Source organism: Cebidichthys violaceus, unplaced genomic scaffold (assembly GCF_023349555.1).
Source record: "Cebidichthys violaceus isolate CVI_PGR_0920_01 unplaced genomic scaffold, fCebVio1.0.p SCAF_3, whole genome shotgun sequence".
In the NCBI taxonomy this organism is placed as follows: Eukaryota; Metazoa; Chordata; class Actinopteri; order Perciformes; family Stichaeidae; genus Cebidichthys; species Cebidichthys violaceus.
In genome coordinates, this window is record NW_027176483.1 from 20740147 (window position 1) to 20766546 (window position 26400).

Genomic DNA, 26400 nt, shown 5'->3' on the forward strand with positions numbered 1-26400 from the left:
ATTAATGCTTAAGATGTAACGGTGCTTTTGCCACTTTAACTGAAGTTAAGGATTTAACTCTGCTGATTTCACTGATTTCACATATTAACTCTACTTTAATCACGAGGCATTGATTTCATCACATTTAAGACAAAAACTTCTATTCATCTTGTAAAATGCATACTTGCCACAAGTGCATATTTGACCTATTTTGCACTTTTAATAAATCTTTATCACCCATCATATCACGTCATATTTCAACCTCTCCATAGAGAAAGCTACTGAAGACGTGGTAAAAACAGCTTTTTGAAAACAAAGTCGATCAGCTGTGAGCACCACCTATGGAGCTCCATTTACCTCCATTGTATTTTGGTGAAGGCAGCTATGTGGGAAACAGATGCGCACGGCTGTACAGCAGCGGAGAGGTAAGTGAAGGTTTACCGGTTTGGGCAGGCTACACTGGTGCATGTCCTCGTATCCGGCGCTCCTCTGCCTGCCTCCGCAGGGATGGTTCATGGTCCCCGGGGCGCTGGTCACCCCGTCGCTGTAGTGACTGGTGTGGGACGGGTTGTAGGCTCTGTGGGCGTGGTGGTGGTGACGGTGGTGGCTGTTGACGATGATTTCAGTTTTCTTAGCTTGGGATCACTCTTAAACAACTCTCTATTCTTTCACACACACAATACCGTGAATGAATGCAGGTTTAAAATAATCAGTGAAAAAACTTACTTGGTCGGTGGAGAAGGGGGGTCGTGGTCCGGAGGCGCCAGACTGAAGGCGTTGCCTAGCAACATGTGCATCTGCGTGCGGACCTCATCGATGGACGGCTGGGAGCTGAGTGTGGAGGAGTCGGAGCCGCGGTGAGCTTTCACCCCCAGGCTGCCGGTCCCGGTGCCGGTGGACCCGCCTCCGTAACCCAGGGAGCTCATCAGATGGTCCACATTGGTCTCCTCGAACGGTTCCGGCTCGCCCTGCGGAGCACAGCGGGACAAGGCGGGGGGGGGGGGGGGGGGGCATTCATCAATGAGGACACCGAAATCACACGCCTTTCTAACAAATCACGGTTTGGACTTTCGGTTTCCTAAGAAACAAATGCTCCTGAGAATATACGAAGGACGTTGGCGTTAATGCAGGAGCTGAAAACAGATGTCCAGATGGTCAGGAGCAGAAGGTCTGCAGCTTCCCAGTAAGTCTGAAGTAAGGGAGTCTAAAACTAAAGTTTCTCTCTCTCATCATCAGGTAGAATAGTCAAACCTCCACCCATGCTGTGCAGCAGGTTCTGCTGCTCCATCAGCATCAACAACAGGCCGTCTGACGGTTCTGGTGGATGTAGTTTGTGGCGCTGCTGAACTGTATTGTGTTATTCTGAAAGTGCTTCTGTTTTGTAGGCTACCCTCACTGATACCAACAAGGTGAACTCCTGTGGGTGCAAAGCAACACAGTTTAACATGTCGACCTTCATGAATGATGCAGGAGAGTTGGATTAGACTGCATTAGATTGAGATAGGTGCACCTAATAAACTGCCAACAGAGCGTATTTTCATATATTCTTTTAGATTTATTCAGTGATGAGTCACTGAATTCTTTTGTCTTTTTTTTTGTTATGTTAAACTGGATTGAATTCAACAGTATCAATCATACAGAAATTGATACTGGGTATTATATATAATATTAAAGGCACAATGAGTACGATTCCTCGGTTGCTGCTATTTCACCATTCCGAGTTGGCCCCTCCTCCCCGGCTCTACGCGGGTTAGGTTGCTCAGATTGGAGAGAGCTACGTCTATTCACCGCGCTAACTTTGCCTTGTTTTGGTGCGTTCTTCCTAGCTTCCTGTCGGATCCCTGCGTTTGATCTGGCACCAACGTTTTTATAGAAGTCGACGCCCAAAATCGTCCCAAAAACTGCAAAATGAAAAGAAAAGATAAAATGCAGAAACAGACGGCGCCACACACTTCACCAGTGATGACTAAGCGGCTACTATTTTTGTCTATAAACATTTTTTTTTACTAATTTTTTTTTTTTGTTCAATGCAATTATTGTACAGCTCCAAACCAACGAGACCGAGGCGTGTTGAACAAAGCAACAATTCTAAAGCACGAAACCCAAACCGACCGGGCTCCACGTTCCTGCATCAACACCCACAAACGTGCATGCTGCTGCAGAACCCTCTGCTCTCCTTGTGGCGTTTGGCTGCTATCGCGCCTCCCATCCGAACCCATGAATAGGCCATAATCACATTCACACTCATTGACATTCAGCCGTGGCGTGGTCACTGCTGTTGCCGTGGTGCAGCATAGAGAGATCTCACTCTATCTGTGCCCAGTTTATCTCCCACTTTCTTCCTTTCTCCATGTTCTGCTGTGTGTATTCATGAAGAAATCGCCTTTTTCCTTAATCTTAAAATGTCATTTCCTCCCTTCCTCTGTCTTTATCTCTCCGTTGGCTGCAGCTTTGTGAAGTTCATCGGGAGGTGGTTTGATAATCCCTCAGGTGTGAGCTCACGGCATCAGAGAAGGCGGGAAAGAAAGGATTAAAGTTAGAAATGCACCCAGGAGATTATTTTATATTCGTTTGACGAAAGTGGAAGAGCTTTGCTTTGCCACAGCCGTCACGAGAGCCTTTTGGGAAGAAGGATCCGGCAGCGGTCTCATCAGCATCGCTCTGTGTGACTCACCGGGTCAGGGGTCGGACCTTAGCTGCTGTATTACAGTTTGTTACAGGATCCGTCTTTTAAGTTCCTGAAAGCTTTGCATGCTCCTGCCTCTGGGTATTTTTTTGACAGTAAATCCCTCACATCCTCCACACAAACGTAGAGAAGTTGCTTCAAACCACTAAAATGTTTTAATCCGCCGTCTTTTCCCACTCTTTCTGACGCGCTCTTCAGCGCACCACTGACCTACTTCCTGGTCTGAGCGTTTTGTCAAACTACAGGGAAGAACGCAGACTCAGGCTTTCACCAGAAGGTCCGGGACCTCGCGACGTTACTCACATCGTAGCCGTTGTTCCGGATGCCCCTCCTGGATCTTTCTCTCAGCACCAGCAGGTCCATCTCCGTCTCTACCGGGCTCGGGCTGCTCAGAGACTGCCGGCTCCAGTAGGCGGGCTCCCGTGGGTGGGAGTACCTGACGGACGAAATACAGCAACTACAGCTCAGGTTCATACTGTCGACACGCATTCTCTGAGTCTTGGAGGAGAATTTGGGGTCAGAAAACTTGAATTTTAGGAAAGTCAAAAATGGAAAAATCACTGGAAAATCAAATTGCTGTTGTCCACATACAAAACAACAGTCACGGTTTATTGCTAATAATATTTACCCTCAATTTACTTTAGGCTTTGTGTGGATTCATTTAATATGTTCAGGTTGTACCTGATTAATCTGTAATAATACCTGATTAAATGTGCAAAAGCTGGAATTGTCATTTTGAATTGAACCCTGTAGGTGCTGAAGGCTGTGGTGCGTCTGCACTTTGAATCCCAGACATGACGAGTCGATCAAACCGCTACAACTGTGACGACCACGGACGTTCTGCTAATCACTGCTTTTTAAAGGATCCATGAACTGTGCCAAAGGTTGAATCAGTGAGCCACGAAGAGAAGCAAAACAGACACTTATCAGTATGAACTGTAAAATATGAATGTGCTGACCAAATATCACCCCCCAGTTGCTTAGCAACTACACTCCACAGCTACAGCTACAGTAGATGTACAATTCTTGGTGGAAAACGTGTTTTAATCGTTATTTAAGATTCTACTGCATAAATAACGATGACAAACGTTCGTATGCTTCAATAATGAGCATGCTGTAGGACTCCACTTTAACAGGGAAGTGGAATCTTTTAAGTCTGGGACTACATAACTGTCAGGACATTGAATCAGATATTGGTTGAATGAAGCCTGTGAGCAAAGGGACATTCTTGTGTTTTCGCGATCCATACCTCTTATGACATCCTGCGAAGGAGGCCCTCTTCTCCTCGGCCGTCATCGGCTCCTTGAGCCCGTTGTCGTGGCGGCCGTGCCTGGCGTCGCGGTGACTGTAGCCGTGGCTGCCGGTCCCGGACAGAGAGAACTCTCCGTAGCCCTTCCTCCGGGCCTTCTGCCGCAGTTTGTTCCTGTAGTGCTCGATGTCCGACTTCTGCTTCAGCCCGCCGTGGTTGGCCTGCAAACAATCCATTCCGGTATCGAATTCAAGTAATCATTTTGTCCATCCGCTTAGAAGGGGACCGATAGAGAGCTGTTGCCATTTGTTATGATGAACTGTTCAAAGTTTTTTGCCCTTTCTTCCTCGTGCTAAGACGGATCGATGTGTTTCAACAAACATTCCCTACAGCTCGATAATCACACAACGAGTCACACCCTAAACTAAAACTGGAACCCCTAGTGACGTCACCCACGGGTTTGTGGGCTGCAGTTTTCAAGCTTCAAGTTCGGCATTTTGGCCGTCGCCATCTTGGATTTTGACTGTCGCCATCTTGTTTTTGTTTTTTTTGCAATATTTGGACTTCGGAGGAGTGACGTAGAGACGCCATATACGGCTCTGATGACCTGTCAATCACAGTAAGCCCCGCCCCTAAATCATCCCCTGCTTTATGGTCTGTTTGACTCTAAATGGAGCATAATGTACTAAATGAACATCATGCTGTGTTGAAGAAGACTGTAAACTAGAGATTGAGACCATAAACTCATGTTTACAATGTTTACTGAGGGAATAAATCAAGTTGGAAGTTTAACTCGCTTTTCAGAACCGGAGGTTGCCGCCGAGTTCAAACTTTAACTTTTGGTGCCACCCAGCGGCGTGGTTGCAGATTGTAACCCACTACCCTCTGTCTGCTCCTTCCTTTCCAAGACTGCAATAAAGTGAGACGTCCTCGTCATAATGACACCAGGAACAACGGAAGGCAGACGGCCTGACGGCTGGCGGTGCCATTCTTTTGCACTCCGCGGCTCACGTTACCGCAGCGTCACAATCTTGTCAAAGAACTACGGTGGCCTTCAGGTGACTGGAAATCAAGAAAGGCCACTTTGAGCTCCTGTAGAAACACGGCGGTGGCTCTGTGAAGAGGACCCGCTCCCTATGCAGATACAAATGGCTCACTCGTTCTGTTCTTTAAGTTGTACTTTCTACTGCAACACATGACCAAACAATAAAACATCTGCCATGTTTACGTACGCAACTCCAAAATGCCGCTGTGCTGTTTCTGTGTGACTCACAGTGTTCTAGTTGTTGCTCTGCCTTCGACTGTCAGAGCTGCTGCACCTCACAGCGGAGTGCGGTGAAGCCTTGAGGGGTGTGTGTACATTACGTGTATGTGTGTATGTGTGTGTGTGTGTGTGTGTGTGTGCGGACTCACCTCCCCGTTGAGGACCACAGAGTCTTGGCTGTGGGATGAGGAGGTGGGGTAGGAGTAGGTTGGCTGAGCAGTCATGGGCTTAATGGTGATGAGACGCAGAGAGCCAGAATGGTCTTCGTACGGGTCTGGGTGGGAGACAAACAGAGGCGTTACATTATTACATGATCACATGGGCTGTGTGTGTGTGTGTGTGTGTGTGTGTGTGTGTGTGAGACAATTTGATGTATCGGTAGTAGGGTGTTCATGCACAATTCTGAAAGTTGTCTTTTCTGCTTCCTTCCTGTTGTTCGCATGCTTGCTATGCACTCCAAAATAATGCCATTTGTCTAAATCTGGCTGAAATGAAACAATTCAAATTCAGATTGCAGCAAAGCTCTGCTAATCGTGTTCAGGTCTCTGCAGGTCCATGTTAAAACATCAGCTGTGTGGAGGCTCTATGTATCCGTGTGCATGGTATTGCAGGGCGCAGCAGATGGACGGGGTTGCGCTGTACCGGGTCCACCGTGACTCACTCCCTGACTGACATCATACGGCAGACTGCTCCGTCGTAGGGCTACAACAGTCTGCCATTAACTCAGCTCCGAAGCCCACGCTGTCACCGTCAGTCCCGGTCGCAGCTCAGCGCGCTCCATTTGCCGGCGCTCTCCTCCCGCACCGCCTATCATTATTAAAGAGCGCGGCGGCTAAGGTCGGCAGAGGCGGCGTCACGAGGCGGCAGAGGCCGTGAACCGGATCGGAACGCGAGACGACTGCATGTAAATAACCGTGAAACCAGTTCTGCTACCGACGGCGAGCACTGGCCTGTTGTCTCAACGAAACACGCAGGATGAACGGGTGGAGTTGGAGCACATCGGTCCTTGTTCTAACGTCTGGATTACTCATATATATATATATATTTACACCTTACAGATGACCGAGAGGCCAGAGTCATGAACAGGACGCGCCACAGAGGAAAGGCCAAGGATCGATCTGAGGATGAATCAATTGTCAACTCGTGAAATACCACTCTAGCATTCGGTGTTGACACGTCAAGGACGGCTTGTCAGTCTCATTTCAAAGTAAACTTCCAATGTTGGTTTTTAGGTTTACTTATACAACAAAACTACTTGGTTGGGCTGAGGAAAAGATCGTGAGTTTGGGTTAAAATATGTCCGATTGTTGCGTAACCGGCGAGAGTTAGAGTACAAAAATTAGGTAACAATTTGAAATCTTCCGTTTCTGTTTGAGTGCAGATTAAATGAGATACATAAATCAACAAGCTATAGAGGCGCTGACATGTTTTAACTTCAGAGAGACTCAGGTCTTCATGCTAAGCTAAGCTAACCAGCATACTGAGTGCGCTGACAATGAGAGTGGTATTTGTCATCTCACCTTACTTTCTGCAGGAAAGTTAATTAGTTTATTATCCAAAATGTCAAACTCTTTCTTTAACCCGGGGCAATAGAAATCACAGCAAGCACATCGCTGCAGTCTAACCTTCAAAGCACATGACAGCAGTTATACATCAAACTGCAGGTGAAAAGAAGAACTGGAGGCAACTTGTCCAATATTCTCCTGTTGTATTATAGAGGTTATTATGAAATGCATTTAAATGATATTTCACCTCCACTCTGTTTTTGTCTTCTTTTTATCCAGACTATATTTTACTGTCCTTCAAAACGATGATGCATTCAAGCCTCCCTTCACTCTGAATCTATGCTTCTCGTTTACTGGAGTCACACTTGTATTAATCTGTCATTAAACAGCACTCCAGCCTGCCTTCGTCCTGTCTCTCTTTTTCATTTTGTTTCTAAAATCAGTTCAGTCCATCTCCGGTTCTCTGCGAGCAGTAGTGAGAAATGGAAATAGTCATTCATCCTCCCCTCCGGGTATCCGTTCATTCGCTTGCACAAACACGATAAATCACACAAATTACTGTGATCTTTGGCTCGCTGATGCAAAAGAGATTGAAAAAGCACAGCGTCCCGGAACGTCATCGAGCACAAGCGACGGCTGCGGCATTATCGGTGATCGGAGCGACGCGCGTGTCGACCGATTGTGAGTCTGCACCGCCGGGAAGAGAGCTGCTCGGTAATCTGTTGAACAAGTCACGTCAAAGACGCTCTACATTTACTGCCACCACTGATAACTGCTGCTGCAGAGACAAGTGGGTGAGTCTAACAGTCCCCTACTCCAACGTATGCCCGTTGAGCAGCAATGCGCTGAGCGGACATATAGTATTGTTCATGTGAAACCAGAAGGCAACACGTCGACCTACTGAAATGGAAAATGTGTTGTCAGCGTGCATCTCTGACTTGATGGAGATAATTGCTGATATGCCCACAACCCCACTAATAACGATGGGGGGAAAATTACAGCGCTAATCTGTTTTTAATAGCTACACGGTGCGTCACTGTCTGTCCCTCTGAGTGTCACAGGTTTAACGATGAGTCATGTTTCTGAGGCACAAACCGTACGCTGTGGGTTGTATGGATTTGAATAACACCTAATCTGACAGTGCGCTGTCACAACTCTCTGACCCCCCCCCCCCCCTTCCTTCAGTGATTCTACTTAAACGTAACTTAAGGCACACGGCGCTGCCGGCCGCTGGCTTTTATCTCCTTACTGTATCTTCAGCTGTGTATGTAACAACTGGCGCGTCTGTTTTGATCTGGTTGAGGCCGATGATGTGTGTGTGTGTGTGTGTGTGTGTGTGTGAGTACAAAGACACGTGATGAGCGTACGTGTCGTCAGCGACAGGTACAGCGATGCAGACTCAGTCACTGCATGTGTGTGTGTGTGTGTTCACTCTGTGCTCATCATCAGCTCATAGACATTTTCCTTTGAGTGAAATATTACAGTGTGTGTGTGTGTGTGTGTGTGTGTGTGTGTGTGTGTGTGTGTGTGTGAGTGTGTGTGTGTGAGTGTGTGTGAGTGTGTGTGAGTGTGTGTGAGTGTGTGTGGGTGTGTGTGGGTGCAAAAGTAGAGGAGAGACAGAATCCATCTACCAGGTGTGTGTCTGTCTATCCATCTAAATATCATCATAGTCCCTCTTTATACTCCCCCCTCCCTCCCTCTCTGTTTCCCTGTATCTTTCTGTCTACCCCCCCCCCCTCTCCATCTTCGTCCTCACCGTTGGTGCTCCTCTTGTGAAGCTCCTCCTTGCCATTCTTGCTGCCGCTGCCGGTCGCCGTCCTCCGGGCCGAGGAGCTCTTGCTCGTGTTCAGCTTCCCGGAGCCGCCGCTCGACACCGAGCCGTCCTCCTCGCTTGGCAACCGCCTGCGGTATCCATGGCAACAGAGAGAGAGGCCAGGGAGGAAGGAGGAGGGAGGAAAAGGGGGGGGTCTTGTGAATCTCTCGTGTGTACACAAGCAGCGCATCATCTCACAGTTAACTTTAAAGATAATTAAAACAATAAGATCATGGGTGTGCATATGAAAACACACAAATAATAGAAACTGTACGTGAGATTCAAACAGGGGCCTGAGGGGGGCCAGAGGGGGGGGGGGCAGACCACCCCTTTCCCCCCTCTGGTCGCCTGACAACTGAACGAGCACTCATAAATGCTAAGGTTAGCCGCTAACTGGGAAAACCGTACGGCTCCTGTATTGTCGCACCGTGCTGAAGTTCGGTGTAATATTTTGTAACGATGTAATAATGTGTTTGAATCGATAGAATCCCATCAAAGCAGCTCGCAGTATGAAAGCACAGAACATGTAGGGACATTCAAGGGAAACTGAAAGGACAAGCAGAGCAGCAACAATCCTCATTTAGTCGGGCAGGTTCTTCAACAGCCAGGGGCCTGGATGGAAACAGCTCAGTATGCATGTATGTCTCACACACACACACACACACACACACACACACACACACACACACACACACACACACACACACACACACACACACACACACACACATACTTGACTCTAGAAGAGTCAATACACTCAAGCAGAAACATATATGAAGACGTAGTTTGTTCTTGCCTCAGACAAACCAGGCACACACACACACACACACACACACACACACACACACACACACACACAGCCTTGGGGCATGTAAGCCGCAGCAGCCACACAACGTGACAGGCCTGTCTACAGGTGGTGCGAGATGCACAAATCAGCGAGACCGGACATTACAGAGCCACAGGCGAGGCCGACACCCCGTGTGTGTCAACACACACACACACACACACACACACACACACACACACACACACACACACACACACACACACACACACACACACACACACACACACACACCATTCACACCATTCACACGGAATGTGCAGCCTGAGCAGCGGTCAATCGCTGGTCGGGTTGCAGTAAAAGTCACGAGGTATTGAAGCGAGGAGCCGGAGGGATGGAGGAGAACTAACAGTGTGTGTTCCATGTAAATGTGTGAGTGGGCAGGCCGGAGAGAGGAGCAACAGAATCCATAATCCCACTGTTCGTCTCCGTGCCTCTCCTCTCGCTGCAGCTCTTTCGCCCCGTGGTCAGCGTTCGGTCTGCACCGCTCTCTCCTCTCAGACAAGTGAACAATCTGCAGCTGTTTGCAACACAGTGTCACCTGCTGCAGGTGCAGATCACATCCCTCACAGCAGGGCTGCGGTGATCTTTGTGGGGAAACTCAACAAAATGAAATAACTCGCAGACAAACTGTCATCAAAAGTGTTTCTTTTGATTACAGATGAAGTGGTGTGACAGCGTCACGGATCATATGCCTTTATGGAAACCTATATCGTTTGTATTAATACAAAAGTGACCAAAATATTGTTTGGTTTGAACACGTCAAAGTTGTATTATAGGGGATGTCTTTTTACATAGTTTACTATATATTTAGTTGCTATGTGATTGTGTGGGAGACATGCATACCACTATGCAATAATGTGTGTGTTGTATCGAGGTGAATTCATTGGATGATATGAAGTATGGAGTCATATTTATGTTTTGTGGACTGCCGTTGGTTTTATAGAGTATCAGGGACCTGGTGTTGTTTATGCTGCCATGACTCATCACTCTAGTGATGAGATTAGTAACAGGGTATCTGTGGTTTCATCTAACATCATCATTCAGCATCACTGACTAGAGGTCATTTTCACATCTATGAAAAACAAAGAGAGTGACTTTGAACACGGTGTCATTTCTCTTTTTTAATTGCAGTGTAAATCAAAACAGTGTTTAAATGTTTAAAGTGGTATGGGGGACACACGGAGTTGACCTGATTACAGATACGCTGCTATGCAAGCAGCGTGGCTCTACACATGAAATGTTCCCCACTTTAAATATATACAGTGTTAATATATTAGTATTAATAACGTGACATGATGGTGACTGTGAAGAAGTACTGGAATCTGTTTAAGTTGTGATTTGAACAAAAACCTGAAGCTGATAAATAAAATTATCAATGTTACGTCATAAAATAAGTATTTTAGGTTAAAGACAAATACATAATGACATTCTAGAGTAAAAACCATGTGACCTTCATCACTGACGGGTTTATGGATATTCTTCATATTAGCATTATTTACCGGTATTATAATTGAATTATTAACAGACAGTTGTAAACTACTAAAACATGTTTTCTGTGTGATTGTGAATCACTGGTTCATGTGATGAATACATGAAGCTGAACAGAATCTACGTATAAACACTGCAGTATCTATTATAGTACTACTATCATACTAGTACTATTATCTATACTAGTACTATTATCTAGACTAGTACTATTATCTATACTATTATCAGTTCTTTTTTGTTATAAAAAATAAATATATATTTATATATATATATATATATATATATATACACACACACAGTACCGTGTATATATATATATATATATATATATATATATATTTATATATATCTACATATACACAGTACTGTATATATATTTATTTATATATATATAAATATATATATTTTTTATATATAGCTACATATACACAGTACTGTATATATATATATATATTTTTTTTTTTATATATAGCTACATATACACAGTACTGTATATATATTTATTTATATATATATATAAATATATATATATATATATAAATATATATATATATATATATTTATATATATATAAATATATATATCTATATATATATATATAGATATATATATATATATATATATATATATATAAATATATATATCTATATTCAGTACTGTGTATATTCATAACCCCGGTTATGGCCAGAGGGACCCGTTCAGCATAGCGATGATGTCAGTGTGAAATGAGTAGAGATGCTTAATGAGTGAATGATTTCAGAAGCAGCTTTCGTGAAGTCGTCTTCTTCAACTCATCCATCTTTACTGCCGTGGGCTCTTTCCTTTTCACCCTTTGTTTAGTAGCTTCTGATCTAGCTCACGGTTCAGCTCCCTCTATTCCTCTAAGAGTAGAATAACTATGAAGAGTGGAATAACTATGAAGAGTAGAATAACTGTAAAGAGTAGAATAACTATAAACAGTAGAATAACTATGAAGAGTAGAATAACTATAAAGAGTAGAATAACTATGAAGAGTAGAATAACTATGAAGAGTAGAATAACTATGAAGAGTAGAATAACTATAAAGAGTAGAATAACTATGAAGAGTAGAATAACTATGAAGAGTAGAATAACTATAAAGAGTAGAATAACTATGAAGAGTAGAATAACTATGAAGAGTAGAATAACTATAAAGAGTAGAATAACTATGAAGAGTGGAATAACTATGAAGAGTAGAATAACTGTAAAGAGTAGAATAACTATGAAGAGTAGAATAACTGTAAAGAGTAGAATAACTATAAAGAGTAGAATAACTATAAAGAGTAGAATAACTATGAAGAGTAGAATAACTATAAAGAGTAGAATAACTATGAAGAGTAGAATACTATAAAGAGTAGAATAACTGTAAAAAGTAGAATAACTATAAACAGTAGAATAACTATAAAGAGTAGAATAACTATAAAGAGTAGAATAACTATAAAGAGTAGAATAACTATAAAGAGTAGAATAACTATGAAGAGTAGAATAACTATAAAGAGTAGAATAACTGTAAAGAGTAGAATAACTATAAAGAGTAGAATAACTATAAAGAGTAGAATAACTATGAAGAGTAGAATAACTGTAAAGAGTAGAATAACTATGAAGAGTAGAATACTATAAAGAGTAGAATAACTGTAAAGAGTAGAATAACTATAAACAGTAGAATAACTATAAAGAGTAGAATAACTATAAAGAGTAGAATAACTATAAAGAGTAGAATAACTATGAAGAGTAGAATAACTATAAACAGTAGAATAACTATGAAGAGTAGAATAACTATAAAGAGTAGAATAACTATGAAGAGTAGAATAACTATAAAGAGTAGAATAACTATGAAGAGTAGAATAACTATAAAGAGTAGAATAACTATGAAGAGTAGAATAACTGTAAAGAGTAGAATAACTATAAAGAGTAGAATAACTATAAACATTAGAATAACTGTAAAGAGTAGAATAACTATAAAGAGTAGAATAACTATGAAGAGTAGAATAACTGTAAAGAGTAGAATAACTATGAAGAGTAGAATAACTATGAAGAGTAGAATAACTATGAAGAGTAGAATAACTGTAAAGAGTAGAATAACTATGAAGAGTAGAATAACTATGAAGAGTAGAATAACTATGAAGAGTAGAATAACTATAAAGAGTAGAATAACTATGAAGAGTAGAATAACTATAAAGAGTAGAATAACTATAAAGAGTAGAATAACTATAAAGAGTAGAATAACTGTAAAGAGTAGAATAACTGTAAAGAGTAGAATAACTATGAAGAGTAGAATAACTATGAAGAGTAGAATAACTATGAAGAGTAGAATAACTGTAAAGAGTAGAATAAATATAAAGAGTAGAATAACTATGAAGAGTAGAATAACTATGAAGAGTAGAATAACTGTAAAGAGTAGAATAAATATGAAGAGTAGAATAACTGTAAAGAGTAGAATAACTATGAAGAGTAGAATAGCTGTAAAGAGTAGAATAACTATGAAGAGTAGAATAACTATAAACAGTAGAATAACTATGAAGAGTAGAATAACTATAAACAGTAGAATAACTATGAAGAGTAGAATAACTATAAAGAGTAGAATAACTATGAAGAGTAGAATAACTGTAAAGAGTAGAATAACTATGAAGAGTAGAATAACTATGAAGAGTAGAATAACTATAAACAGTAGAATAACTATAAACAGTAGAATAACTATGAAGAGTAGAATAACTATGAAGAGTAGAATAACTATAAACAGTAGAATAACTATAAACAGTAGAATAACTATAAACAGTAGAATAACTATGAAGAGTAGAATAACTATGAAGAGTAGAATAACTATAAACAGTAGAATAACTATAAACAGTAGAATAACTATAAACAGTAGAATAACTATGAAGAGTAGAATAACGGCATCCTTTGTTGTTTTTCCCCTCTCGTCCCATCACGCTCCACTCTGCACTGGTTAGAGGATGAGATACCTCCTCATTTCCTAATTAGTGGACACCCAGGTGGTATATATATAAATACATCAACATATATATATATATATATATGTATGTATATACATACATACATGTTGGCAAAGCTTATTATCGCACCATGCCAGCTCTTGGGGCATTTTACACTGTCATCATCGTTCCGCTGAATGGGTCCCTCTGGCCATAGCCGGGGTTATGAATATACATGTGTTTATCCTCCTCAAGAGGCACAACTAATCCCACCTCCATTTGGTTTCCGTTTAGCGGCGTGTAAATATGAGCCACTGTCTTGAGCGGCGTGTTTCTGAATTAGCATTTCTGTGAGAATCTCATTTATGACTCCAAACTTCCCGGAGGACAGACCTCACCGCTGAATGCCGGTGCGGGTGTGTGGGTGTACCTTCTCCTAGCAGAGAAAGTTTAAGAAAATATAAATATAAATGTTTTCATCACTCTCTTCTTCATGCTTTCTGTTTCGAACAGATTAAAACTGGTAATCCCTGCGGAGTGTGTTGGGAATAGGACTGTTTGCACATTTCGGTAAATACATCTTAAACTGTGCGATTGCGACAGATGTTTACAAATCATATTACAAATCACGCTTTTAAAATAGAGGACAGTAACGAAGAAGATTAGTGCAGGAAGCACTCACTAGCACAGAGACAGATGAAATATATGGACTCTAAATGAAATGCCAAATTCAGACAAATTACATAAAACATAAAGATTAGGAGCAGTCCCCCTAAATTTTACAATATCTATCATCCCGGCTCTAATCTATATTTAATCCAGACATACAGCGAAGCACACCGGTCTAATCCACTTTAGGTTCTCAGTGGCTGCGAGGACGAATGGCCATCTGTGTAGCTGACGGTTTAGATCATGACAAGGATTAGAAACTGGTAACTGATCGCTGCGCTTGAATTTGAAACCAAACAACTCAAATATCATGAAAATAATGAAAAAATATACATTTTCTTTCAGTAAAAGTAAAGTACCGACACTTCAATCACGATCGCTTCTCAACCGCCTGAGGGTCCGATGGACGCTCAAGCAGTTTCTTTCTTTTTGCATTTATTTTTCCCGTAGATAACTATCTGCGCACTACCTCATGGATTTGTAAGTCCCCCCCCCCCCCCCGAAAGTCAGTCAGGGTTGCAATATTTGGCAGCATCTAATTCCATCTCACCCGCATTTCCAAAATGTGTGTGGGCGAGAGCCGAGGCTCAACGTTCATTAATTTTCAGGATGTATTAAATCCAGCGCTGGTGTTTCTTGCTAATGAGGACAGTTTCCTTTAAAAAAGATTTTTCAACCACAAACCTAAACTTAAAAAGGTGAATCTCAGTTTGTGCTTCCCTGGCTTAAACAATCTTGACACACCTTTGCAATGCAGGTGCATCTGTGTGTGTGTGTGTGTGTGTGTGGAGAAGAGCCTTCAGTGTCTTTCTTTGCTCTTCTATAAATTATGAATTACTCTCTAGTTCAAAAATAACTGAATAACCTCTTTACTGTTTAGTGTGTGATTGCTCTCCGTGTCCCCCCCCCCGTGGCTGCCAGTAGCTCCTCGCAGGGTTAGGGGTTAACCCTAACCCTAACCCTATTTCATTGTAAAATCTCTGTGGTTGAACCAGTAAAAATCTGTTTAAGCTGCTTAAAGGAAACCTTTCCAACCCGCCAGAGATACGCGTCGGACCACGGCTCAGACATGTGTTCACAGCTCAGCATGACTGTTGCAGTTATCTATTCATGCTAAAATGCTCCGTGCGGCGCCTTTACTTCTCTTTTGCGCTTGCAATCAGTGTGTCAGCACTGTCAAAGTCAGCTGTTCTGAAATCCTAGTACTTTGCTTCATCTAAATATGTGTGTAAGTACATTTTGTCTCCCAACAGCTTCTTGTTAACACTGGACTCATCTTCAGATCATATCAATCTGTGCCCTGCTTGCTGTTGGCTTCTCTCTGGCTTAACATCGCAATGCACAAACAAACACGGACGTCTGGTCCCGCTGTAAAGCTCGGGGTTGTGTCGCCGGCATGTACGCCGACTGAAACAGCCGCTGGTGGATCTTTGCGGTTCTCCCTTCGCTGGGCTTCCAGACGGTGTGTCTGCCGAGCTCAGGCTGATTTGAACGGGCAGGCTTTGCCAAAACATCGACGTTTGTGTTGAATTATGTATGATGATGTCAGCAGTGTGATGGAAGTGGCCTCTTTTCTGGCGTTCATCACAATTGAGTATTAATGACGCTTTGCAATCAGTGACAGCAAAGCGCAAACCACAAATTCTCTCTCCGCCGACGGTTGATTGTTCTCGAACTCATAATCAGAGTCAAAGTCTGTAAATATGCAAACTGTAATGGCGCCAAACCCAATTATTGCAAACAATATTTGGGTTTCAAAGCTGACACCCATACCAATGCTTTTAGTTCGTAGAAATTTAAATAACTTTTAGCTGAACGAATTAATATTTCTACATCAATAATGGTTAAAATGATCGTAACATGAAAGGGGGCGGTCTTGACAAACTAACGGAGAATTATCACCCGAGTCTCTTTCCTTTTCTGTCGTCACAACAACAGTGATTTGGTTCAGTCACACCAAACCAGCAATATGTTAAGAAAGCATAATAATGTGTTAATAAAGCATAATAATGTGTTAATAAAGCATAATAATGTGTTAATAAAGCATAATAATATGTTAAGAAAGCATAATAACATGTTAAGTTAAGAAAGCATAATAATGTGTTAATAAAGCATAATAATGTGTTAATAAAGCATAATAATGTGTTAATAAAGCATAATAATGTGTTAATAAAGCATAATAATGTGTTAATAAAGCATAATAATATGTTAAGAAAGCATAATAACATGTTAAGTTAAGAAAGCATAATAATGTGTTAATAAAGCATAATAATGTGTTAATAAAGCATAATAATGTGTTAAGAAAGCATAATAATGTGTTAAAGCAATATGTTAATAAAGCATAATAATGTGTTAATAAAGCATAATAATGTGTTAATAAAGCATAATAATGTTAAGAAAGCATAATAATGTGTTAATAAAGCATAATGTGTTAATAAAGCATAATGTGTTAAGAAAGCATAATGTGTTAAGAAAGCATATGTTAAGAAAGCATAATGTGTTAATAAAGCACAATAATGTGTTAATAAAGCACAATAATGTGTTAATAAAGCATAATAATGTGTTAATAAAGAATAATAATATGTTAAGAAAGCATAATAATGTGTTAATAAAGCACAATAACGTGTTAATAAAGCATATTAATGTGTTAATAAAGAATAATAATATTCTAAGAAAGCATCATAATATGTTAAGAAAGCATAATAATGTGTTAATAAAGCATAATAATGTGTTAAGAAAGCAATATGTTAATAAAGCATAATGTGTTAATAAAGCATAATAATGTGTTAAGAAAGCAATATGTTAATAAAGCATAATAATGTGTTAATAAAGCATAATAATGTGTTAAGAAGGCAATATGTTAATAAAGCATAATGTGTTAAGAAAGCATATTGTGTTAAGAAAGCATATTGTGTTAAGAAAGCATATGTTAAGAAAGCATAATGTGTTAATAAAGCACAATAATGTGTTAATAAAGCATAATAATGTGTTACTAAAGAATAATAATGTGTTAATAAAGAATAATATGTTAAGAAAGCATAATAATGTGTTAATAAAGCACAATAACGTTAATAAAGCATATTAATGTGTTAATAAAGAATAATAATATTCTAAGAAAGCATAATAATATGTTAAGAAAGCATAATAATGTGTTAATAAAGCACAATAATGTGTTAATAAAGCACAATCATGTGTTAATAAAGCATAATAATGTGTTAATAAAGCATAATAATGTGTTAATAATAATGTGTTAATAAAGCACAATAATGTGTTAATAAAGCATAATAATGTGTTAATAAAGAATAATAATATGTTAAGAAAGCATAACAATATGTTAAAGCATAATAATATGTTAATAAAGCATAATAATGTGTTAATAAAGCATAATAATATGTTAAGAAAGCATAATAATGTGTTAATAAAGCACAATAATGTGTTAATAAAGCATAATAATGTGTTAACAAAGAATAATAATATGTTAAGAAAGCATAATAATGTGTTAATAAAGCACAATAATGTGTTAATAAAGCACAATAATGTGTTAATAAAGCATAATAATGTGTTAATAAAGAATAATAATGTTAAGAAAGCAATAGGTTAATAAAGCATAATGTGTTAATAAAGCATAATAATGTGTTAAGAAAGCAATAGGTTAATAAAGCATAATAATGTGTTAATAAAGCATAATAATGTGTTAATAAAGAATAATAATATGTTAAGAAAGCATAACAATATGTTAAGAAAGCATAATAATGTTAATAAAGCATAATAATGTGTTAATAAAGCATAATATGTTAAGAAAGCATAATAATGTGTTAATAAAGCACAATAATGTGTTAATAAAGCACAATAATGTGTTAATAAAGCATAATAATGTGTTAATAAAGCATAATAATGTGTTAATAAAGCATAATAATGTGTTAATAAATAATAATAATGTTAAGAAAGCATAATAATGTGTTAATAAAGCACAATAATGTGTTAATAAAGCATAATAATGTGTTAATAAAGAATAATAATATGTTAATAAAGAATAATAATATGTTAAGAAAGCATAATAATATGTTAAGAAAGCATAATAATGTGTTAATAAAGCACAATAATGTGTTAATAAAGCACAATAATGTGTTAATAAAGCATAATAATGTGTTAATAAAGAATAATAATGTTAAGAAAGCAATAGGTTAATAAAGCATAATGTGTTAATAAAGCATAATAATGTGTTAAGAAAGCAATAGGTTAATAAAGCATAATAATGTGTTAATAAAGCATAATAATGTGTTAATAAAGAATAATAATATGTTAAGAAAGCATAACAATATGTTAAGAAAGCATAATAATGTTAATAAAGCATAATAATGTGTTAATAAAGCATAATATGTTAAGAAAGCATAATAATGTGTTAATAAAGCACAATAATGTGTTAATAAAGCACAATAATGTGTTAATAAAGCATAATAATGTGTTAATAAAGCATAATAATGTGTTAATAAAGCATAATAATGTGTTAATAAATAATAATAATGTTAAGAAAGCATAATAATGTGTTAATAAAGCACAATAATGTGTTAATAAAGCATAATAATGTGTTAATAAAGAATAATAATATGTTAATAAAGAATAATAATATGTTAAGAAAGCATAATAATATGTTAAGAAAGCATAATAATGTGTTAATAAAGCACAATAATGTGTTAATAAAGCACAATAATGTGTTAATAAAGCATAATAATGTGTTAATAAAGAATAATAATATGTTAAGAAAGCATAATAATATGTTAAGAAAGCATAATAATGTGTTAATAAAGCACAATAATGTGTTAATAAAGCACAATAATGTGTTAATAAAGCATAATAATGTGTTAATAAAGAATAATAATATGTTAAGAAATAATAATAATATGTTAAGAAAGCATAACAATATGTTAAGAAAGCATAATAATGTGTTAATAAAGCACAATAATGTGTTAATAAAGCATAATAATGTGTTAATAAAGAATAATAATATGTTAAGAAAGCATAATAATGTGTTAAAAACGCATAATAATGTTAATAAAGCATAATAATATGTTAAGAAAGCATAATAATGTGTTAATAAAGCACAATAATGTGTTAATAAAGCATAATAATGTGTTAATAAAGAATAATGCTATGTTAAGAAAGCATAATAATGTGTTAAGAAAGCATAATAATGTGTTAACAAAGCATAATAATGTGTTAATAAAGCATAATAATGTGTTAACAAAGCATAATAATATATTAAGAAAGCATAATATGTTAAGAAAGCACAATATGTCAATAAAGCATAATAATGTCATTTCCACTCAAAACGAAGTTGATTTTATCTGCAGTTAGGTAGGAATTTTTTATTTTAGTATATCGTTTGTCGGCATTCAGACAAAATTTGTTGGACATGTCGGCATATCGGATATCGTGCGTGATAATAAGGACTTGCTGATATCTAAATCGTGAGCTACTGTACTATACTGTAAACTACGAAACCAGAACCTGTCTTACCCTCCTTTGTGTATGTCAGCAGATGGAGGCCTCTTGCTGGCGGTCCCGTCCTGGTGGACCTTCTTATCCAATGACAGCGACAGTGGAGCGTCTCGTACGGGCAGCCCCAGCACCAGCGTCTCCTTGGTAATGGAGACGGCGTCGTCACCGGTTCGACCCATGTGCTTCTTGGCGTAGTCAAAGCCCTGGACAGGCTGGCAAGGGAAGCGGATAACACACACCGGGAGTCAGAGAAAAACACTCGAGTTTTACAAAGTCCCGGTCGCAGCTTGTAGATCAATCCATGCAGGAGCTGAACCGTGGAGCATACTTTTTGAAACTTTGTATTTCTGGCGTTTATAAAAGTGTGCTTTCGTTTTCAGTTTGCCTGTTGGATTGATGGACCAAAAGCCACTCAATGCATAAAAACAAGCAGCGGGTTTTCAGGAAATGAAGCACATGCAGAGACAGCAAAAAGGCAACACGAGCTACACTTCCACAGTGTTTTACTACACAGCACAGCCCGATAAATGCTATGAAAGTACCGCAAGTACCGTCGACGTAATGTACAAGCCACATAAATGGGTGATAAAGCAGCCACAACATATCCAGCACTTACACCACAAAGCACGTATAGCACACTATAGCTAATGTTGGTAAGAAATGGTGTGGATAAATTCAACAATCAGAGCACACAGCAGCTTACGGATGCATAGAGTGTGAGTGTTATTGCTTTAGATAGAGGGCACCATCAAAGAATAAAGAAATGTAATCTAATGAATTTCTGCCTTTCGGACATGACGAACAGAAACATCCAATCCCCATTCATTCAGTTTCACCAAATACATTGTGACACATTTGCTTCGCCTCATTTCACAGCATAACATACAGCCTCAGAAACACTAATATGGTTATAGCATGATGTAACGCTGTCCTTCAAATAATAAATAACAACAAACAGAATGGATTAAGCGTGCTGCGGCCGCGATCCGATCAACAGTGAAGCGCTGAACGGAGGACAGAGCTGACACGACTTAGTCTCCTGAATAATAAAAGTAAAAACCTCCGCGATAAGCGTCGCCTCCATTTCAGATAAAGGTAATTGAATGAACCTCCCTCCACGAAAAACTAGTTGTTATCGCTCTCAGAACACCACGGCTGGCATAATGAAGAAGTTGGATAAAAAAAATAAATAAAAGAAGCTTAACAGCACCTTTGAAGTCAGGGGTTTTGGCGTAGAGAGACAAAGAGAGAGAGAGAGAGGCAGCCGATTATGTGTTTTGCTAAAGCCTTCAAGGCCTGGACACATTCTTTGTATTGCTTAATGCCTTTCGCATTACGGAATAGAGTACGAGAGGGGGGGGGGGGGGGGGGGGGGGGGGGGGGGATGAAGGCCCCATTTAAGTTACACAACTAATCAGCCGAAACCCAGATTTATTTTTTTAATTTTTTTTTTGCCTCCGCTTTTCTATTTTTAGCAGCCCCAAAAATGGGACGCCTAATGCATTTGATGATGCATGCTAAATCCTGAGTGCATGTGAGGTTAGGCAGCGTTGGCATCCGGCTGACGGCGCTGTTAATAATTCATCAGTCATGCACACCGCTGTGCCGTCGGCTGGCTTCCAACACACGTGGCTGCAGCCGCGGATGAGTGTCAGGGAATTGATACACACACACACACACATTGACATTAGAGAGAGAGGGGGAGAGAGGGAGCATTATATATGGATCGTGTGTGGTAGTGCATGCACCTTTTTACCCGCTGAAGTGATGTATGTTGACAGTTTTGACTCTATCGTGTGAAAGATGCATGGAGAGCGCAGACATTCATCTGCCTGCGGCCTCGTGCTGCTCATCGGTTGAGGGGGAGCTCAGCTGCTCGCGTGTTTGTGACGAGCGAACAAAGGGGCGGCGGGCTTCGGCGGCGGGCGGGCGGTGCATTGAACGCGCCGCTCCCTCCGCCCCAATGTGCATCGTGTGTACGGATTTACGAGGAGCAAACATTAGACGTGGCGTCGGGGGCCGTTGAACCGAGAGGGACGACCTGACGCGCGCTGCACAGCGACAGGAAGAGGCGTGCCGTTGAGTGGCCGATGGGTAAACGGACGTCATGAAAGGGGACGGTATGGATTCTCAGAAATGACAGGGCCGACGGGCGTGACCTTGACGAGTGCGCCTGACATTTGGCGACACGTACGTTTACCGCACTGGCTCAAGGTCTTTCCTCTTTCTCTGTCTGTTCTTTTCTCTCGTCTCTCTCTCTTTCCTGTTTGTCTCAGCCTCTTCTTCCTCTCTTTCTCCACCGCCATCCCTCCCTCTAGTTCCGCCGTCCACCGGCCGACGCGTTGACTTGACGAATGGCCATCTTTCATCCTGTGCGAGTGAGATTTAATGAAGACTTCGGCCTGCCTCTGATCAGTCCGTCGGGGACGGACGGTGGGTTTCTTCCACGTCCGTTCAGACCGGCGACAGAGAAGAGTCCGACCGCGTCTTTTACTGAGAGACGTCATGTGAAGTGACCGTGTGCACCACCAAATTATCCACACTTATTTCCCCCCCGCCCGCTCCGTCAAACAGAAGCTTCTCCTCTTGTCTAATTTTAACTCGGAGCAACAGCCAACAGCAGCTTGATGAGGTGCAGCAGATGGACGAGATACGCTCTACTCCCCCCGCAGCCATATTGATTCACATTCAGCTCTAGCAGGCCGAATAGTGGATGCGTACCACAGAGCTGCGTGCCAAAAAAAAAGAAAAAAGAGTGGGTACATTAAAGAAGTGAAAAAAAAAAAAAAGACAAGAGCAGGGTGGACCGGGGCGCACAGCAGCTCCGGTTCGATAAACTCCTCCCGGGGCAGGTGTGGGGCATGATGCAGCAAAAATGCAAAAAACACCTAGAGGCCTTCAAACGGCAGCCGCTGCATCGTGCTCCCATTGAACAGCTCACTAATGAAAAATGGAGCGCCTCTACTTTCGCTGATTCCGCCCTCCATTGTGCTCCACAGCCGAGCTATCTGAGGCTCTCACGCCTAAACGAGGAGGCGCAGAGGGAGCGGAAAGGCCATTTTGAAGAATGTTTTCCGACTGTGCAGCGGACGTGCGGAGCGGCGAGGTCATCCGCACTCGCTGCAGAATGGCTCTTTAATGCTCAGACACACACACAGGCAGACCTAATCTAAACCACGGCATCGATCAGCAGCAGCTTTAGCTTGTCCTGCACGGTGACTGATGGCGAGAGTGGATCACACGCATGAACAGAGGCACACAAATACACACAGTGGATCAATTTAATGGAGTCTATTTTTAAGTATTCATGTAATATTGACTGCATTTACACCAGGCTTTAATGCGTTGTGATCAGGTCAAGTGCAAATGCAATAAGTTGTAAGTGTCCCTGACTACGAATTCACTTCTGAAGAAGCGGACTTTGGCTCTCAGACTGGAATCAGCTTTAGAAAGGGATCCCGATGCTTCTCCCGGGTGCTGAGGGGTCTAAGATGCCAACCACATTATATTATGCCTTGTTATGCCATCAATCACCTCAATTCCTGCCACATATCAATAGTGTTTATTGTCCAAAAAAGCCCAAAACGTGGCCGGTATGGACAGCGGGACCCGGTACAGAGACCCGTAAGTCTTATTTTAAAACCGGAACATGTTTTAACCCGTGCTTTAATCAGGACAGTTTGCCACATAAGCTCTTCCCAACTGACAATATGTATCTCATACATGCCACTGCTTGGTGTTGGAGGAGGGTAAACAGTGATTGCAGCCTCACGGCACCACTTAACAAACCTAATATTTCGGGACTCTTTAATATTTGATGATGTGAAAAAAAAATGTTTATAAAGGACCGTGGAGACAAACAAAACCTTAGAGCTGGGGAATGTAACCGCTGGTATAATAGCGTAGTGTAAGGAGATCACAGTGCATGTATTTGGGAGTGTTTACACCCTGCTGTGCTTTCGGTGTCACACCAGCTCCGTTACATAAAACGTGCCGCCTCCCCATCCATCGCTCCATCCCATAATTCACCTCACTTTGCCTCTTGAGGGATGAAGACGGTGGAGAGGCCGGACCGAAATAACCCGCAGATCCGCTGACATGCTCCACAGCAGCAGCAGCAGCAGTAGTCTCACAATGGCTCTTTGTGATTCAAAGCGGTTCAGCTTTTTCTTTCTCCATCCCTTCTCTCTGTGGCCATTGCTCTGGGTGAGGTACATAATTCAGTGGAGAACCTCAAACACACACATATATATATGTATATATATATATATATATATATATATATATATATATATATATATATATATATAAAGAATTGGGTCGGGGGTCCGTGTTGGTTTCCTGCTGGGAGAGGCTTCATGTGAGAGGATGAAACGGCCGGCTTGAAAGGGAAAGGAGCTGGCAGATAGGCCGTCTAGGCCGATGACACGAGCTTGAGTCACTTTTCATGGATGCTACACAAATAAAAATAGATTGGTCTGGCTCACAGGTTTTAATCCTTCCTTTCCGCTGTTCGTGTTTACGAGCCGCCGGTTAAAAGATGGCTTCTTCTGGCCGGCAGATTTCAGCTCATTTGCCCGTTTTTTACGAGCTTGTCCCTCCTTGTTAATTCAGCCAATCGACTCGAACCAAAAACAATTTAAATCTTGAGGGACGTGCTTGTGAGTTTTACACCCTTATTATTTTAGTTTTTACACCTTTCCTCACTGCCCCCTCCTTTCTTCCCCTGTTGGTCTCCTACAGCCAGTGAGGATGGAGGAGTGAGTCCTAAGCACGGCAGCCACATGCACAAGTCTACCCAGCAACAACAACAGGCAGCGCATACAGAGATAAGCAGCACTCGTCGAGTAGCACAGCAACACAGCGACACAGCAACCCATTCATTCAATGATGCATTCAATAGTTAATTCAGTCATCCAGCCAACCAGGGTCTAGTGAGTACCTGGTGGTGGTAACTGCCCTCCCTTCGATAAGAGGTCTAAACAGGGAGATAAACAGGGGTGAAGATAATTACAGCATAGAGTACAATGAGAGATGACAGCAGAGGATGCGTTCAGTTTCCCATCCTCTCTGTGTTAATAACATCGCTCTACTCAAATAAACTGGGACCATTGTGACAAAGCAGTGCGACTGAGCAAGACACACGAGCAGTCAGACGATCTGGTTCTAAAGAGGTAAACTGCTGTTTGTTTCTCAACGCACCGACTCTACTTGACTTATTCAGAACTCCTTGGTTCCTCCTGAAGAGGTAAATCCTTAAAATGGGTTTCTTTGTTCCCCCTCTAAAGGTGCATTTGCTGGGGGACTATTTTTATCTGCGGATTAGTACACGTTTCTCTACAAGCATTCATGGCAGCAGGACGGTTTACACGTTACATGGGAAGATGTCGGCCATTGCAACGGCGTGAATATTGGTCTTTCCACGGGATTCGGTGACAGTAGGTACAATATGGAATATCTCCAGTTAGATTTTTGGTTTTACCTCAAAATAAAATAGTTTTGGATAATCTGGCTAAGCAGTTGTTGCATGTTCTGTTTACCGACCAGAGCTCGGTCAATCGGCGGTTTAATCATGATATCCAATGTGAAACACACTTCAGGATTATGGAATTCTGATCAGAACCGAGTCGTATCGCTTGTTTAACACTTCACTGACCGCAGCGACATAAGCTGCTGTCGTTCTGGCGCCGCACCGTGACCCGATCCGAATCCAACCAGCTGGTGGCAATCTATTCCACACACGCTCATTTTGAAAAGATTGATTCTTATTCAACCTCAGATGAGTTGATGTCGAGCGAACGCCGTTGCTGCGAAAGGGCCGACATCCCCCTAAGGTTCACTTCCACCCCGCTGAGCCCCGTCCATCTTTTTCCCTCGGCCGATTAGCCTTCAAAGCGCGCACGATTAGCGGTGACCGCGGGCTAGTGGGCAGCGAAAGAACAAATGAGCCGGGCCCGGAGGAACAACTCAACAACGATCAGTCTGCTGTGTGACGTGTCACTCGTTCAGAAGTTACGTAATCTTTGTTGAAATATTACAGCGGGAACAGTCAAGGTGAAGCAGTGCTGTCTGAACATTTTGGGGCGAGACTTTGGGGAGGACACAAGTGATTATTATTAATAACAGAAGGAAGAACAAGAAGACGGAGGAGGGATACAGTTGGACGACTGGATTCGACGGTCTTACCTTGGAGCGCGTTTTGAAGTTCCTGAAGGCCCCATTTTTGAAGATGACCCTGTTCCTCTTGCACAGAATGAAGGACACCATGACGATCACCACCATCAGCAGGAAGAGAGGCGTCAGCACGGCCATGATCCACAGGTTGCTGGGCGGCGTCTTTACCACAGCTACAAAACACACAAATATCATAAATCCTGGGGAGAACAAGGCCGACAGTTTCCCCTGTTCCCTTATGCTAAGCTAGGCTAACCATCTTCTGGCTGCAGCTTC

General features: G+C 41.0%; 1 protein-coding gene across 2 annotated transcripts in view; it reads right to left on the reverse strand.

Moving 5' to 3' along the window:
* Positions 1 to 26400, reverse strand: part of kiaa1549la (KIAA1549-like a) — an 86449-nt gene that overhangs the window by 5291 nt on the left and 54758 nt on the right. The window contains exons 11-19 of one of the 2 annotated variants that reach the window (XM_068723017.1): positions 26137 to 26297; positions 24893 to 24928; positions 19969 to 20162; positions 8440 to 8585; positions 5328 to 5452; positions 3915 to 4135; positions 2969 to 3101; positions 706 to 947; positions 421 to 586 (exon numbers count right to left, since the gene is read on the reverse strand). In XM_068723017.1, coding sequence (XP_068579118.1) covers positions 421 to 586; positions 706 to 947; positions 2969 to 3101; positions 3915 to 4135; positions 5328 to 5452; positions 8440 to 8585; positions 19969 to 20162; positions 24893 to 24928; positions 26137 to 26297 — 1424 coding nt within the window. The remainder of the gene's footprint in view (positions 1 to 420; positions 587 to 705; positions 948 to 2968; positions 3102 to 3914; positions 4136 to 5327; positions 5453 to 8439; positions 8586 to 19968; positions 20163 to 24892; positions 24929 to 26136; positions 26298 to 26400) is intronic. The other variant, XM_068723018.1, reaches the window with a different exon arrangement.